Consider the following 15,617-nt stretch of genomic DNA (forward strand, 5'->3'; position numbering starts at 1 on the left):
AATAAATGCTGGAGAGGGTGTGGAAGAAAAGGAACCCTCTTGCACTGTTGGCGGGAATGTAAATTGATACAGCCACTATGGAGAACAGTATGGAGGTTCCTTAAAAAACTACAAACAGAACTACCATATGATCCAGCAATCCCACTACTGGGCATATACCCTGAAAAAAACCATAATTCAAAAAGAGACACGTACCACAATGTTCACTGCAGCACTATTTACAATAGCCAGGACATGGAAGCAACCTAGGTATCCACTGACAGATGAATGGATAAAGAAGATATGGCACATACATACAATGGACTATTACTCAGCCATAAAAAGAAACGAAATTGAGTTATTTGCAGTGAGGTGGATGGACCTAGAGTCTGTCATACAGAGTGAAGTAAGTCAGAAAGAGAAAAACAAATACCGTATGCTAACACATGTATATAGAATCTTTAAAAAAAAATGGTTCTGATGAACCTAGGGGCAGGACAGGAATAAAGATGCAGAACAGAGAATGGACTTGAGGACATGGGGAGGGGGAAGGGTAAGCTGGGACGAAGTGAGAGAGTAGCACTGACATATATACACTACCAAATGTAAAATAGCTAGCTAGTGGGAAGCAGCCGCATAGCACAGGGAGATCAGCTCGGTGCTTTGTGACCACCTAGAGGGGTGGGATAGGGAGGGTGGGAGGGAGACGCAAGAGGGAGGGGATATGAGGATATATGTATACATATAGCTGATTCACTTTGTTATACAGCAGAAACTAACACAACATTGTAAAGCAATTATACTCCAATAAAGATGTTAAAAAAATAAAATAAAATCATGGTAAAATATACATAACATAAAATTTACCATTAAAAAAAAAAAGAATCCCATGGATTGCAATCAGAAAAAAAAAAAAGTTATTGTTAAAAAAAACAAGAAAGCACTTAATAAAAAAGAAGAAGAATCCACCTCCCAATGCAGGGGACGTGGGTTCGATCCCTGGTCAGGGAACTAAGATCCCGCATGCCATGGGGCAACTAGGCCTGCGTGCTGCAACTATTGAGCATGTGGGTCAAAACTAGAGAGCCCGCATGCCGCAACTACAGAGCCCATGTTCTCTGAAGCTCACACACCCAAACTAGAGAGCCTGTATGCCTCAACTACTGAGCCCATGTGCCACAACTAGAGAGAAGCCCGCACACCTCAACGAGGAGCCTGCACACTGCAGTGGAGGATCCCTCAGGCCGCAACGAAGATCCCACGTACTGCAACCAAGACCCAACGCAGCCAAAAATAAAATAAATAAATAAATATTTTTTTAAAAAAGACATATGGTGGCTGATTGGACAAAAAACCAAGACCCTTCTATCCACAAGAGACTCACTCCAGAGCTGAAGACACAAAAAGACTGATAGTGGGGGGATGGGAAAAGATACTTCATGCAAACAGAAATGACAAGAAAGTGGGGGTAGCAAAGCTCATATCAGAAAATAAACTTTAAACAAAGACTATAACAAAAGACAAAGAAAGGCATTATAAAATGATAAAGAGATCAATACAAGAAAATGATATTACACTCAACATACGTGCACCCAGGAGCACCTAAACATATAAAGCAAATACTAACAGACACAAAAGTGGAAATTGACACTAATACAATAATAGTAGGGTACTTTAAAACTCCACTTATATCAATGGACAGTCAATAATGCAAGAGCAGTCTAAAATGACACAACAGACCAGCCGGACTTAACAGGTATCTACAGGACATTTACATTCAAAACCAGCATCATTAACATTCTTTTCAAGTGCACATGGAACTTTCTCCAGGATAGATCATATGCTAGGCCACAAGTCTTAACAAATTTAAGAGGATAGAAATTATTTTACCAAGTATTTTTTCCAACCGCAATGGTATGAAACTAGAAATTAACTACAGAAAGAAAAAAAGAAAAGAACAAACGTGCAGAGACTAAAAACATGCTACTAAAAAACCCAACAGGTCAATAAAGAAATCAAAGAGGAAATCAGAAAATACCTCAAGACAAATGAAAATGAAAACACTACACTCCAAAATCTATGGGATGCAGAAAAAGCAGTTCTAAGAGGGAAGTTTATAGCAATACAGACCTTCCCCAAGAAACAAGAAAAATCTCAAACAAACAACATAACCTACCACCTAAAAGAATTAGAAAAAGAAGAACAAACAAAGGCCAAAGTCAGCAGAAGGAAGGAAATAATAAAGCTCAGAGAGAAAATAAATAAGAAAGAGATTTAAAAAAATAGAAAAGATCAATGAAACCAAGAGCTGGTTTTTTGAAAAAAGAAAAAAAAAATTGATAAGCCTTTAGTCAGGCTCACCAAGAAGAAAAGAGAAAACCCAAATTTAAAAAAATAAGAAATGAAAAAAGGAAAAATAACAACCAACACCACAGAAATACAAAAAAAAAAAGTAAAAGAATACTAAGAACACTTATATGCCAACAAATTGGGCAACCTAGAAGAAATGGATAAACTTCTAGACACAAAATTTGCCAAGACTGAATCAAGAAGAAACAGACACTTTGAACAAACCAATCACTAGCAGTAAAATTGAATTTGTAATAAAAAAAACTCCCAGCCAACAAAGTCCAGAACCAGACTGCTTCACAGGGGAATTCTACCAAACATATAATGAAGAGCTAATACCTACCCTTCTGAAACTATTCCAAATTATTACAGAGGATGAAACACTCCCAAATTCATTCTACAAGGCCACCATTACCCTGATACTAAAACCAAAGACACTACAAAAAAAGACAATTACAGGCCATTATCTTTGATGAATATAGATGCAAAAATCCTCACCAAAATATTAGCAAACCAAATCCAACAATATATAAAAAGGATCATACACATGATCAAGTTGGACTTATTCCAGGGACACAAGGATGGTTCAAAATATGTAAAATCAATGTGATACACCACATTAACAAAAGGAAAGACAAAAAACACATGATCATCTCAACAGACACTCAAAAAGCAATTGACAAAATTCAACATCCATTCATCATAAAAATTCTCATCAAAGTGGGTACAGAGAGAACATATCTCAACATAATAAAGACCATATGTGACAAATGCACAGCTAACATCATACTCAATGGTGAAATGCTGAAAGCCTTCCCATTAAATTAAGCATCCAAATTGGAAGGGAAGAAGTCAAACTGTTACTATTTAGAGATGACATGATACTTTATATAGAAAACCCTAGAATCTAAAACATGACACAAATGAACTTATCTACAAAACAGAAACAGACTCCTAGACACAGAGAACAGATTTGCGGTTGCCAAGGGGGGAGGGAGAGGAAGGACTGGGAGTTTGGGGTTGACAGACGCAAACTATTACATTTATAATGGATAAACAACAGGTCCTACTGTATAGCACAGGGAACTATATTCAACATCCTGTGATAAACAACAATGGAAAAGAACACAAAAAAAGAATGTCTGTATGTGTATAACTGAGTCACTTGGCTGTAGAGCTGTAAATCAACTGTACCTCAATTTTTAAAAAAAATGAAGAAAACCCTAAAGTCACCACACAAAAACTATTAGAACTAATAAACGAACTCAGCAAAGTTGCAGGATACAAGATTAATATACAGAAATCTGTTGCTTTTCTCTACAATAATAATGAACTATCAGAAAGTAAAAAAAAAAATCCCATTTGAAATTGTATCAAAAAGAATAAAATACCCAGGAATAAACTTAACCAAGAAGGTGAAAGACCTACACTCTGAAAACTCAGATGAAGGAAAGTGAAGATGATACAAAAAAATGCAAAGATACCCCTTGCTCTTCTGGAATTGGAAGAATTAATATTGTTAAAATGACCAATACCTCCCAAAGCAATCTACAGATTTAATGCAATCCCTATCAAAATACTCATGACATTTTTCACAGAAATAGAACAAACAATCCTAAAATTCATAAAGAACCACAAAAGACCACAAATTACCAAAGCAATCCTGAGGAAAAAGAACAAAGCTGGAGGTATCACCATTCCAGACTTCAGACTATACTACAAAGTTGCAGTAATCAAAACAGCAACAGCATGTTTTGTGTCTGGCAAAACACAGACACATAGATCAACTGAACTAAACAGAGAGCCCAGAAATAAACCCACTCACCTACAATCAATTAATCTATGACAAAGGAAGCAAGAATATACAATGGAGAAAAGACAGTTTTTTCAATAAGTGGTGCTGGGAAAACTGGACAGCTACAGGTAAAACAATGAGATTAGAACATTCCCTCACACCATATACAAAAATAAACTCAAAATGGATTAAAGACCTAAATATACGACCTGAAACCATAAAACTCCTAGAAGAGAACACAGGCAGGACACTCTTTGACATGAATCATAGCAGTATTTTTTGGATCTGTCCCCTAAGGCAAAATAGATAAAAGCAAAAATTAACAAATGGGACCTAATTAAATTTAAAAGCTTTTGCACAGCAAAGGAAGCCATCAACAAATCAAAAAGACAACCTATGTAATCGGAGAAATTATTTGCAAATAATGCGACCAACAAGGGGTTAATATCCAAAACGTACAAACAGCTCATATAACTCATTATCAAAAAAGCAAACAATACAATCAAAAAATGGGCAGAAGACCTGAAAAGACATTTTTCCAAAGAAGGCATACAGATGGCTAACAGGCACATGAAAAGATGCTCAAAATCGCTAGTTACTACAGAAATGCAAATCAAAACAACGGTGAGATATCACCTCACACCTGTCAGAATGGCTATCAGCAAAAAGACAACAAAAACTAAATGTTGGCGAGGATGTGGAGAAAAGGGAACCCTAATACACTGTTGGTGGAAACGTAAACTGGTGCAGCCGCTACGGAAAAAAGTATGGAGGTTCCTCAAAAAACTAAAAATAGAACTACCATATGATCTAGCAATTCCACTCCTGGGTATATAATATATCCAGAAAAGATGAAAACACTAATTTGAAAAGATACATGCACCTGATTGTTCCTAGCAGCACTATTTACAATTGCCAAGACATGGAAGCAACCCAAGTGCCCGTCAACAGACGAATGAATAAAGATGATATGTATATATATATGATAAAAGAGTACTCCACCATAGAAAAGAATGAAATTCTGCCATTTGCAGCATCATGGATGGACCTAGAGAATATTATGCTTAGTGAAATTAGGCAGAGAAAGATAAATACTGTGTGATATCACTTATATGTAGAATCTAAAATATAAAACCAAAAAATGAGTACAGCAAAACAGAAACAGACTCACAGATATAGAAAACAAACTAATGGTTACCAGTGAAGAGAGGAAAGGGGTGAGGGGCAAGATAGGGGTATAGGATTAAGAGATACAAACTACTATGTATAAAATAAATAAGCAACAAGGATATACTGCATAGCACAAGGAATTATAGCTATTACCTTTTAATAACTTTTATTGGAATATAATCTGTAAAAATACTGAATCACTATACTGTGCACCTGAAAACAGTACAATATTGTAAATCAACTATACTTCAATTTTTAAGAAGTACTGAAAACCCAAATAAATAAACAAACAAACATAGTGAAGAGCTACCACAATTACACAGTTTTCAAAATACAATGGTAGGTCCATTTCAAAATTATTTTTTAAGGTACATTAAGTGTTTTCTTCCTTCCTTAAGTTATTCTTCTGGTTCACTCAAGGTTATTTTCCCAACCAATTCTACTGCTGTAACCATTGAAGTCTCCTCCCAAATTCTTACTCTATTCATTTTCTGCCAGTATCAAACAATAAAGAATAAAAGCACTCCAGGACCTGGAATTTGGCACTAATACTAGGGAATTTTCAATACTTACTGCCCTTACCCACGTTGTTTGTTGTTTTTGTGAGGGCGGGGTTGCAGAGGGCGCTCCTCAACATCCATCTAGAACTGGATGGATGAATCTTCTTTTATTAGTGTGGTGCTCTACTCTCTGAACCCTCAGTTACACCACTGCTATACATATTTATCACCTCCAGTAAACACAAACTCTGACTGATTTTTAATATCAATTTCTCTGTAATCCCTATAAAATTCAAATCTTGACAACTAAGAAAACAGCATATTACCCTATATTGTGACTAAACTCAAACAGGTAAAGCCATTTTTTAAGAGCTTACACACGGATTTTGAATTAAACCTAGATAGCATGTCATCTCTTGAGCTCTGAAAGCAGTGTTTTTAACCTTTTTTTTTTTTAATAATCCATATTCTCTTCTGATAAACATAAATATCTCCTGCCTACTGTTAACATTATTATCCAATATAAACTATTATAATATTGAACACAACCTTTTTCAAACCACACAACATTCCAGGATTCTGATACCTGTCCTGATTGAGAATCATTGTATTGAATCTGAAGACTTATTACCAACTTTCAAAAGTAGCATATTTGTATATGCTTTCAATGAGCTATAACTACATGTGGGGAAAAACATAAATGGAGATAATATAAAAAGAATCAACTTACACATATAACATGTTTGTATCCAAGTCAATGCAAACAACATCTTGTGGTGGGTCATGAAGATCAAAATACCTTGAGTCAACTCCAACTATAAATGGTAAAGGTGCACTAAGCACTGCTGCCAGTGAAAGAGGACAAAGGGGAATATATGGGCATTGCCACTGAAATGGAAAGATCATCTGGGAAAAAAAGTTTTAAAAAATTAACCAAGTTTTAAATTTGCAATGAGAATTAGTAATTAACTAATACTACTGAAAGGGACCATTACAGAGCAGTTAAGTCTAGTTTCATTCCAAAAACTAAATGACTATAAAACACTGCTAGGCAATACTATGAACCAATGTGATTAAAATCTTCAAGAATGACAATGATCATAAGCACAATTAAAATGCTAACAGCTCTTTGCATGTTAATCCTTCTAATGCCTATAGAAAATCCACATTCCCATTTTATGGAGAAAGTGAAAGAGGAGAAAAAATTGCCCAAAATTTTATAAAACAAACTCATGATCTTTAACTCTGATGCATTTCATTCATCTGTTAATTTTCAAGATAACCTTTGACTAAAATCCAACTAAGAACACCAAGAACTAAAAAAATTTAAATGATTCTCTTGGGAACAGTAACAGTCAACTAAAAATTTCAACAAAAAAAATTTCATAACTGCCCAAATAAACATAATATTATCCAACTTCAGTGAATCTTGGCATCTTAAAAATATTAGTCAATATAAAACATACCTCAACAATCTTTACCAGCTTTCCTTTATAAAGCTCTACCTTAATTGTATCAATGTGTTCTTTTTAAAAAAGGAAAAAAGACAAGTTTTGATAAGTAAAAAAAAAAAAAATTAAAATTTTAATAATCAACTAATATTAAAATTTTAATCATTGATGACAAAATCTTTCCTCTACTACAAAAATCCTTGCTATATTTCAAGATCTAGTTCAATTCTTACCTTACCCATCATTACTCACCCCAAATAATTACCTATAGCATTTACTACCTCTGCCAGTTATTCCAGATGGTTATACAGAATTGGAATTCTGTCTTCAATCATTTATTTACTTTCTAGTAATTGAGCACTTAATATGTACCAAGAACTGTTCTAGATGGTGGGGCTGTAACAGTGAATGAAACAAAGATCCCTGCCCTCATGAAATGTACAGTGTAGCATAAGAGCCAGCAAACTTTTTCTGTAAAAGATAAAGAATATTTTATGCCTTGCAAGCCATATTGTCTCTGTCACAAATACTCAACTCTGTCTTCATGTATGAAAGCAGTCATAGGCATTATGTAAATAAATGGCCTATGTTCCAGTAAAACTTTATTTACAAAAACAAGTGGCAGCCAGGATTTGACTCACAGGCCATAGTTTGCCAACACCTGGTCTAGCAGGAAGAGAGAAAACAAAAAGAAGACATGATAAATAAAATATATACCATGTGAGAGAGTGCTAAGTGTTACGAAAAAAAGAAAAAGTAAAGCCAAGTAAAGGCGATTAGAGTTTAGAACATGAGAGAGGAGAGAGGGAAAGCAGGCTGTATTATTAAATAGGCCAAACAGGGTAGGCTTCATTAAGAAAGTGACACTGAGCTGAAACTTGAAGGAGGTGAGGGTTTTAGTCAAGGGGATATCTAGGAGAAGAGCGCTTCGAAGAAAAGGAACAGCTAGAGCAAAGGCCTTAAGGTGTGGGGACCGCCTAGTATGCGCCAGGGGTAGCAAAGAGGCCAGCGCGGCTGGAGCAGAGCGAGCGAGAGGGAGAGAAGTAGAAAATGGAATCAGAGAGCAGAGGGATAGAACTACTCGCAAAGGACCTTGCAAGGACTCCAGATTTCCTCCAGTGAAAACTGACTATCTACCATTCAACAAAAGGTACGTTACACCTCTAACTACATGAGAAATTTCAGAATAAAACTACTGGACAACAAAATATGACACCCTTGTCTTCACCTTTGACTTTTGCAGCACAATCATAAATAATGTCAATTTTACAAGAATACTCATTGGTTCCATCAATTTTTGCTATGGGGCTCCATTAACTCTTCAATATTCTTTGATATTCAAATCACTCTCTTTTTGAGGAATTTAACCTGTCACGATTCTTTTCAATTTTCTCCTCTTTAAATGGTAATTTGCCTTACTATCAAATCCTCATTTATCAATAGTTTTGCAAGCAATTCAGGCTGTTCTCCAACATCGGTTACATAAATTTCATGCAATCTTGCATTTTAATAAGATTTCCAATTTCACATTGCAAGAGACTGGGCCACAGAGATTCAGACAGAGGGGCATGGATAATCCCTAAAGTTTTATAGGAAGAAATACTTGAGTGGGAACTTTCTAAAACTGGTCAGTTCATTAACAAATATTTTCATGTTATAACAACTTTTGCTTTTACATGCAACTGTGGAGGCTTGGAAAATTAGTACATAATTAGGATCTTTGCCCCCCATAAGCCATCTCAAATGGTTATTACTGTTTTCAGTCCTAGCAGCATTTCTCTGACCAGATTAATATCTTGGAGACATAACCCATTTGTTGATTTAACAAGTATTTATTGAGTGTTTACTCCATGCTATTTAACTGTGATAAATGCTGAGGACACAGGAGTAAAAAAGAGACCTAAAAAAGATCCTTACCTCCATGAGAGTAAAATGGGGAAGGGAAGAGAGGAGAGTCAGCTATTTTAAATTAAACAAATAATGGAAAATAGAGTTAGAGAAATGGAACATCCAAAATTCTATATTATGACCTATAAAGCCCTACATGATCAGACCTCCTTCTAATTGCAATGGGAAGCCATCAAGAGGTTTTAAAACAGGACTTAACTTTTATTTATGCTTTTCACAAAGCTAAACATTTGTACATTATCCAATTTCACAATCACCTAGATTTTCCTATACATTACTGGCTCACAATGATTAGAAGTTAAAATTGGGAGAAATTAGTAATGTAATTCATGTAAACAATTTTAGGGCAGCTGAAATTGACCAGAGCTTCTCATTTAACACAGTAAGCTTCATTCACAAGTTCTATTATTATGTAATCATATAGATTCTCTGAAGAACTCTAAAATATGAAAAATTAGAAGTTGAAATTTTCTTTCAATAGAAATCACTTTTTTTCCTTTATATTTAGTATTTCTCTTTGACACCCTACTACATTTATGTTAAACATTTAGTGGTAATTTCAAAGTTTTGGTTGAAGGAAATTTCCCTTTAGAGTAAAAATTCTCTGTCAAGAATTCTGCACTAAAAAGAAAATTCTATACTTACAGCTACAACAGCTTCAGCTACTCCAGTCAACACAGCTGGCCTAAGAGAATGCAGCAAAATCTTGCTCTCAAGTAAAACAAAGAGCAGCAGTGTTGCACAATTCTCAGGACCCAGATTCATTAACAAGGTGCTAAAGTTGGCTCCACTAGAAAAGGAGAGAAAAAGAGGTGATTATGAACTATTTCACCAAAAGGTGCTAAGATTTGCTTATTAAATTATTTCCTAAATACTAATAAATTGAGAATCTAATATTAATTTCAAGTCCTGATTTAGTCATCACTGAAAAGTAGCAAATTTAATAAGATGGTATAACAGAATGATTCAAACTCATCCTTTGGTAACAAGGGCGTTTATCAGGAAAGATTTTCCTAAAGAACAGCCATTTGAGCTGAGCTCTAAAGAAAGAAGGTAGGGGTTGGTGGGGAGACAACATTTGCAAAGGTCCTGAAGCAAGGAAAAGCAACTGTCATGTTCAAGGAATTGAAATAAACCTACTGTGACTAAAGCATATTAAAGGAAGGGATGAAAACAACAAGAGATTATGCCCAAAATAAAAATATTTGCATTCTCCAACCATTTTATATTTGCATTCTCAAAAGGACACACTGGCTGCAGTGTGGATAAAAAACTGAAAGACAAGAGCAAAAGAGTGCCAATTAAGAGGCTCATAATGAAGTAGTCCAGGTAAAAGATCATGCTAGCCTGGACTAGTGACGCAGATGAAGAGAAGCCAATAGATTCAAGACATTTTAGGAGGTAAAATCAGTTCACCTTGAACATTCAGTAATGAACTGGATATGCGGAGGGGAGATGAGAGGAAAAGGGAGGTATTCCCTACATTCAATCTTGCAACTTTCTTTAAGTGTTCCATTTTTAAAATGCTGAATGGCCCCAGCTATCAAAGTTAGAAACATTAAGGCTATTCTTAGTTTGTAAAGATAACACAACTCTATTATACTAACCCTTAAAATATTTTAAAAGCATTCTGCTCCAAGTGAACAAATGTTTTATTTTATATACCATTAATTACCTTAGTGGTAAAGGTGTAGAAACTGGTTGTGATAATATTAACGCATCATGGACTGATAGCTTAAAAAAAGAAAAAAAAATGATAAATTAACCAAGCCAATTTTGAAACCTAAATATTTAGATCAAGAGTAAAATGGAAAATAGTTTAATAGGCAGACTGATACAGTTTTGGAAACATGTACTAAAATATAAAACAATAGCTGTTATTTACTTAGAAGTACATAGTTCTTTAAAATTAAATGGTTAATTCAACTGAATTTTGATTCAGTTAATTGATTAAAATACAGCTGTTTAAAAATTACGGAATAACTGCTTTTTAAAAGCCTCCAATTTATTTACTCTCTATTTGGCAATTGCTTAATATATATTAATACTTGCTGAACTGAAATACATTCAAGATTAACAATATTTGACTAACACATATAATGTTAATAACCATCTTAGAAAAAAATGTTTAAATAGCTTGCCTCTATAGATCAGTCTGCAAACTGTTATTGGTCCAGGAAGAAATAGTATATACACAGAGAGAAAGCGATTTAGAAACTTTCATGGCACTCTGACACTGCTATCATATCCAAGTACATTATCAGTGAACTCATGTCTCTGGACAGGGTATAGACCTGTTCATGTCTATACTGATCTCATATGGTAAGCTGCTTACGTCACAAGCTATATACTTACACAGGTCTGCCACTGACTGGAAATAAAAAGAAACTGGTCCTTTAACAACACTATTATAGACTGCTTCACTTCTGCCTTCCAACCATAACCAATTTCACATTTGATATTTATTAGTCACTCGAATGTTAAAAACACGCCCTCAACATAATTTTGGGTTTTATGTTATTAAAGTCGGCTACATAAAGGCCACACATGAACCAATGATGATGTCATGAACCAAGTATTGTAATTATTCCAATTCTGTATACCCAAAATTCAAAAAAACAGTACAAAAGAATACTAGCTAAAGATATAAAATACAGAAAATTCAAGGACTTCATGGATGCAGCTTGCTCCGCCTCATACCAAAAGGGCCACAGCATCCACACTGCAATGACTGGAATGAACATATGCAGCACTCCCTTCAAACATACTCTTTTTTATTACCTGTACCAGGATTCTTGGTCTTTGTGGTGAAGGAAAAGGGATGTTTTGCATAAAATGTGAAATGTGCCTAGAAAAAATTTTTGAAATAAAGATAATTACTTTTCTAAAATGCTTCATGGATTTTAACAGATCTTAAATACCACTATTTATCATCCAGGACCTGACAAAGCCACTTACCTAAAACTTAAGCTAAATAAATAAATAAGTTTACTTAGTGTAAATAAATGTACTCATTCCACTATGAGTGGAATGCAACTTCTAAAATGCAAAATGTATTTCCTGATTAAAAGTCCAGATTAATATACCCTATTATCACCAGGAAAATAAGAATAACATGAATATAGTTTTCATGAAAGAAGCTAACATTTATTGCCCTGGTTATCAGTACCAGTATGGGAGCAACTAACTGTGATATAATGAACCAAAACTAATACAGAATTCAATCTAATAATATTAATTACATTAATATAGTTCTTACACTGTAACTTTGGGCAAATCACTTGTCCTATTTCTCCACCTATACATAATAACTCAAGTTTTTCCAAAGTTTTGAGCTCTTAGGAGCCACTATATGCAAAGTATTACTTCAACTGAAAAAAAAAGAATTGATGATATACACTGATTTTTTTTTCACAATTTCATAGAACCTTAATTTTTCAAAAGGCTGCTAACTTATCATTAACATTAAATTTACTCCAATCAATTTTAAGTTAATCTGACAGCTGAAAGTTAAATCTAGAATTATGAACCATTAGACTGTCATTCCAGTAATACAACAAGAAAGCTGAAACCATATTGCTATACCAAATTTTGATGTGTTTATGCATAGTACTTTTACTATTTTATAAAGTTGATTTTTGAGCAGCATTACTTTAAAACCTACAGGTAACTGGCCCCCTCTTATCCACTAAACTAGTATGCTTCACTGATAATCTTTTTTGCTATAATGTGAAATTTTGCAAAGTTTAAGAAAAATCTGTTTACACACAGTATAACACATTTCCACCAAAGCTCTTGACTTGCTTTGTTAGCAGGATACATGAGTTATTTACTATAATAAACAACTCAACGTGCCACTAGAAGTCAGAAAAGATGTGGTTTTAAAAAGACAGTGGTTCCACATCTGTTTTTCTTGCTTACAAAACATTTCCATGATGAAGAGAATTACAAATCAAAGGGAAAGCATGTAGAGTTCTATCGATGCTAAAACCAAAACCTTACTTTTAACATCAATTAATCAATTAACACCATTAATTTCTACATCAGTTTAGAGATGTTTAACTTGCAATGGTCATTTGGATAGTTGGGGTATGTGTGCATCAACAGCTATTTTTCTCTTGGTTATTTAAGAATGAGTAGGAAGAACACATACAATATAATGTATATATATAAGTTTCTTCCTCAGCTGAATTCTCAGAAGATTTTTATCTGGTCATCCTCACCACCACTCCTCAATTTTAAATTCAGAGTCAATGATTCAGGTGAAGAAGGGAGCAAGTAAAAAGTAGGATGACTGTGACTCTCCTTCCCTTTCAACTTTGATGCTTAAAGTCAGGTAAACAATGAAATGTACATAAATACATCCAATTTTTCCACCAGACATCCTTCAAATCATTATACATACTTTTCAATGGGAAGAGGATGTGGTCCAGACACAGAAAGTTTGTAGATAAACATGAGAAATTTTCTAAAAGCTTCAAAAAAAGGCCAGTGTGAGAGTAAACAAATGCATTTGTTTGAATTGATGGATTTGGAGACCATTCTTCTCTCTACAGGTGTCAATAGGCCCAGCTGCATAAGCTGTTTTTCTGTTAGAAGTTCTCGAGAGTAAGGTTCATAAAACTGGATGGCAGCTCCATATACCTACAGAGTAAAAGAATTCCATTATAAAATTTGAGTGTTTTTAAAAATTAATTTCTCTTTTTCTCTTATTCCAAAAGAAGTATTTGCTTAGAGTGCATATGACAGGTAAATGAAAAAAAAAAATCTCAAACATTGTTGATGGGAATGTAAAATGGTGCAGCTATGGGGGAAAACAGTTTGGCAGCTCCTCCAAAAGTTAAACAATTACCCTATGATCCAGCAGTTTCACTCCTAGGTATATACCCAAAAGAACTGAAAGCAGGGACTCAAACAAATACTTGTACACCAATGTTCATAACAGCATTATTCACAATAACCAAAAGATAGAAACCACCCAAATGTCCATCAACAGATGAACAGATAAACAAAATGTGGTATAGCCGTCCCTCAGTATTCGAGGGGGGTTGATTCCAGGACCCCCAGCGGATACCAAGATCCATGAATGCTCAAGTCCCTTCTATAAAATGATGTGGTACAGTCGGCCCTCCAGATCCACAGGTTGGGCATCCCTGGATATGGTGGGCTGACTATATATACACTCAAGAGAATATTATTCATCCTTAACAAGGGATCAAATTCTGATAAATACTGCAACATGGATGAACCTTGATAACATTACGCTAAGTGAAATAAGCCAGACACAAAAAGACAAATATTATATGATTCCATTTATGTGTGCTACCTAGAATAGACAAATTGGTAGAGACAGATAGTAGAAAAGAGGGACATAGGATAGGAGTGGAAGAAACTTCTGTTTAGAGTGATGAAAACGTTCTGGAAATGGTTAAGTGATACTCTTATAAATCTTTTAACTGTTTAGTCACTATATACATATGTGTATGTATATATGTCATATATACGTGTGTCTGTTATATCACATTAACCCTTGTCTTTACAGATACAAATAACACTCTCAGATACAATTATTTCAAAGTCATCTCTGGGGTTCTTAACAAGCAATATGACAAAAGCATCACAATGAGGCTTTGTTGTTCTCTACTGGTCAAAGTAACTTTGGTAACGCTTAAGTGTTTGAAGATATTAAAATATTCATTTATATTTATTGCTTTCAATGGAAGAAACTATAAATGATTATTAAGCTAAAGAGTTAGCTTACTTGTAAGCAATCCAGTCAATATAGTACTGGCCTTCCATTCAGTGAGTATTTTACTATGTTCCAGACACTCTGCTGGACACTTAACCTTAATTATCATCTTCAGTACAGTGGCTGTAAACTTGAAGACTGGAGAATGAGGACACAGATGTATTTTTGTTTGCTCCACAAGAGTCAGCCTTGGTTAGTTACACATTTCAATAAAATTAGCTATTCTATCAAATTTCCTAAGAAAGTTTTCAATTTTTAAATTTCTACTAGATCTGTAGTTTTATTTACTTTTTATTTTATTTCCTAATATTGCTTTTTTGCCATCTCTTTTTTATTTTAAATTATCATTCTATGTTATTATTACTGTTTATACATGCTTTGAATTTTTGGCTATTACCAATAAAGTATACAAATATACATGTGTTTTGGAGAATATATATACTCATTTCTCTTGGGATATGCTCAGGTGTATACCTGTTGGGCCACAGAGTTATTTCTTATCCTTGCTGACAATACAGAAGTTCTTTAAATATTCTGAATACAAGACCCTTATGGAATACCTACAGTATCACATTACTTTCTCCCAGCCTGGGGCCTGCCTTTCCACCTTCTTAATGGTACCTTTGAATGAACAGATGTCCTTAACTCCAATGAGGTCCTATTATTCATCTTTTCTTTTATGGCTAGCGCTTTCTGCATACTGTTTAAACTATCTT

The 15,617-nt window shown here is 34.4% G+C and overlaps 1 protein-coding gene across 5 annotated transcripts in view; it reads right to left on the reverse strand.

Moving 5' to 3' along the window:
• Positions 1-15,617, reverse strand: part of DENND4C (DENN domain containing 4C) — a 131,925-nt gene that overhangs the window by 66,079 nt on the left and 50,229 nt on the right. For all 5 annotated transcript variants that reach the window (XM_059924659.1, XM_059924660.1, XM_059924656.1 and 2 more), the window contains exons 6-10: positions 13,558-13,796; positions 11,934-12,000; positions 10,828-10,886; positions 9,798-9,942; positions 6,524-6,699 (exon numbers count right to left, since the gene is read on the reverse strand). In XM_059924659.1, the coding sequence (XP_059780642.1) occupies positions 6,524-6,699; positions 9,798-9,942; positions 10,828-10,886; positions 11,934-12,000; positions 13,558-13,796 (686 nt within the window). The remainder of the gene's footprint in view (positions 1-6,523; positions 6,700-9,797; positions 9,943-10,827; positions 10,887-11,933; positions 12,001-13,557; positions 13,797-15,617) is intronic.

Source organism: Balaenoptera ricei, chromosome 6 (assembly GCF_028023285.1).
Source record: "Balaenoptera ricei isolate mBalRic1 chromosome 6, mBalRic1.hap2, whole genome shotgun sequence".
Lineage (NCBI taxonomy): Eukaryota > Metazoa > Chordata > Mammalia > Artiodactyla > Balaenopteridae > Balaenoptera > Balaenoptera ricei.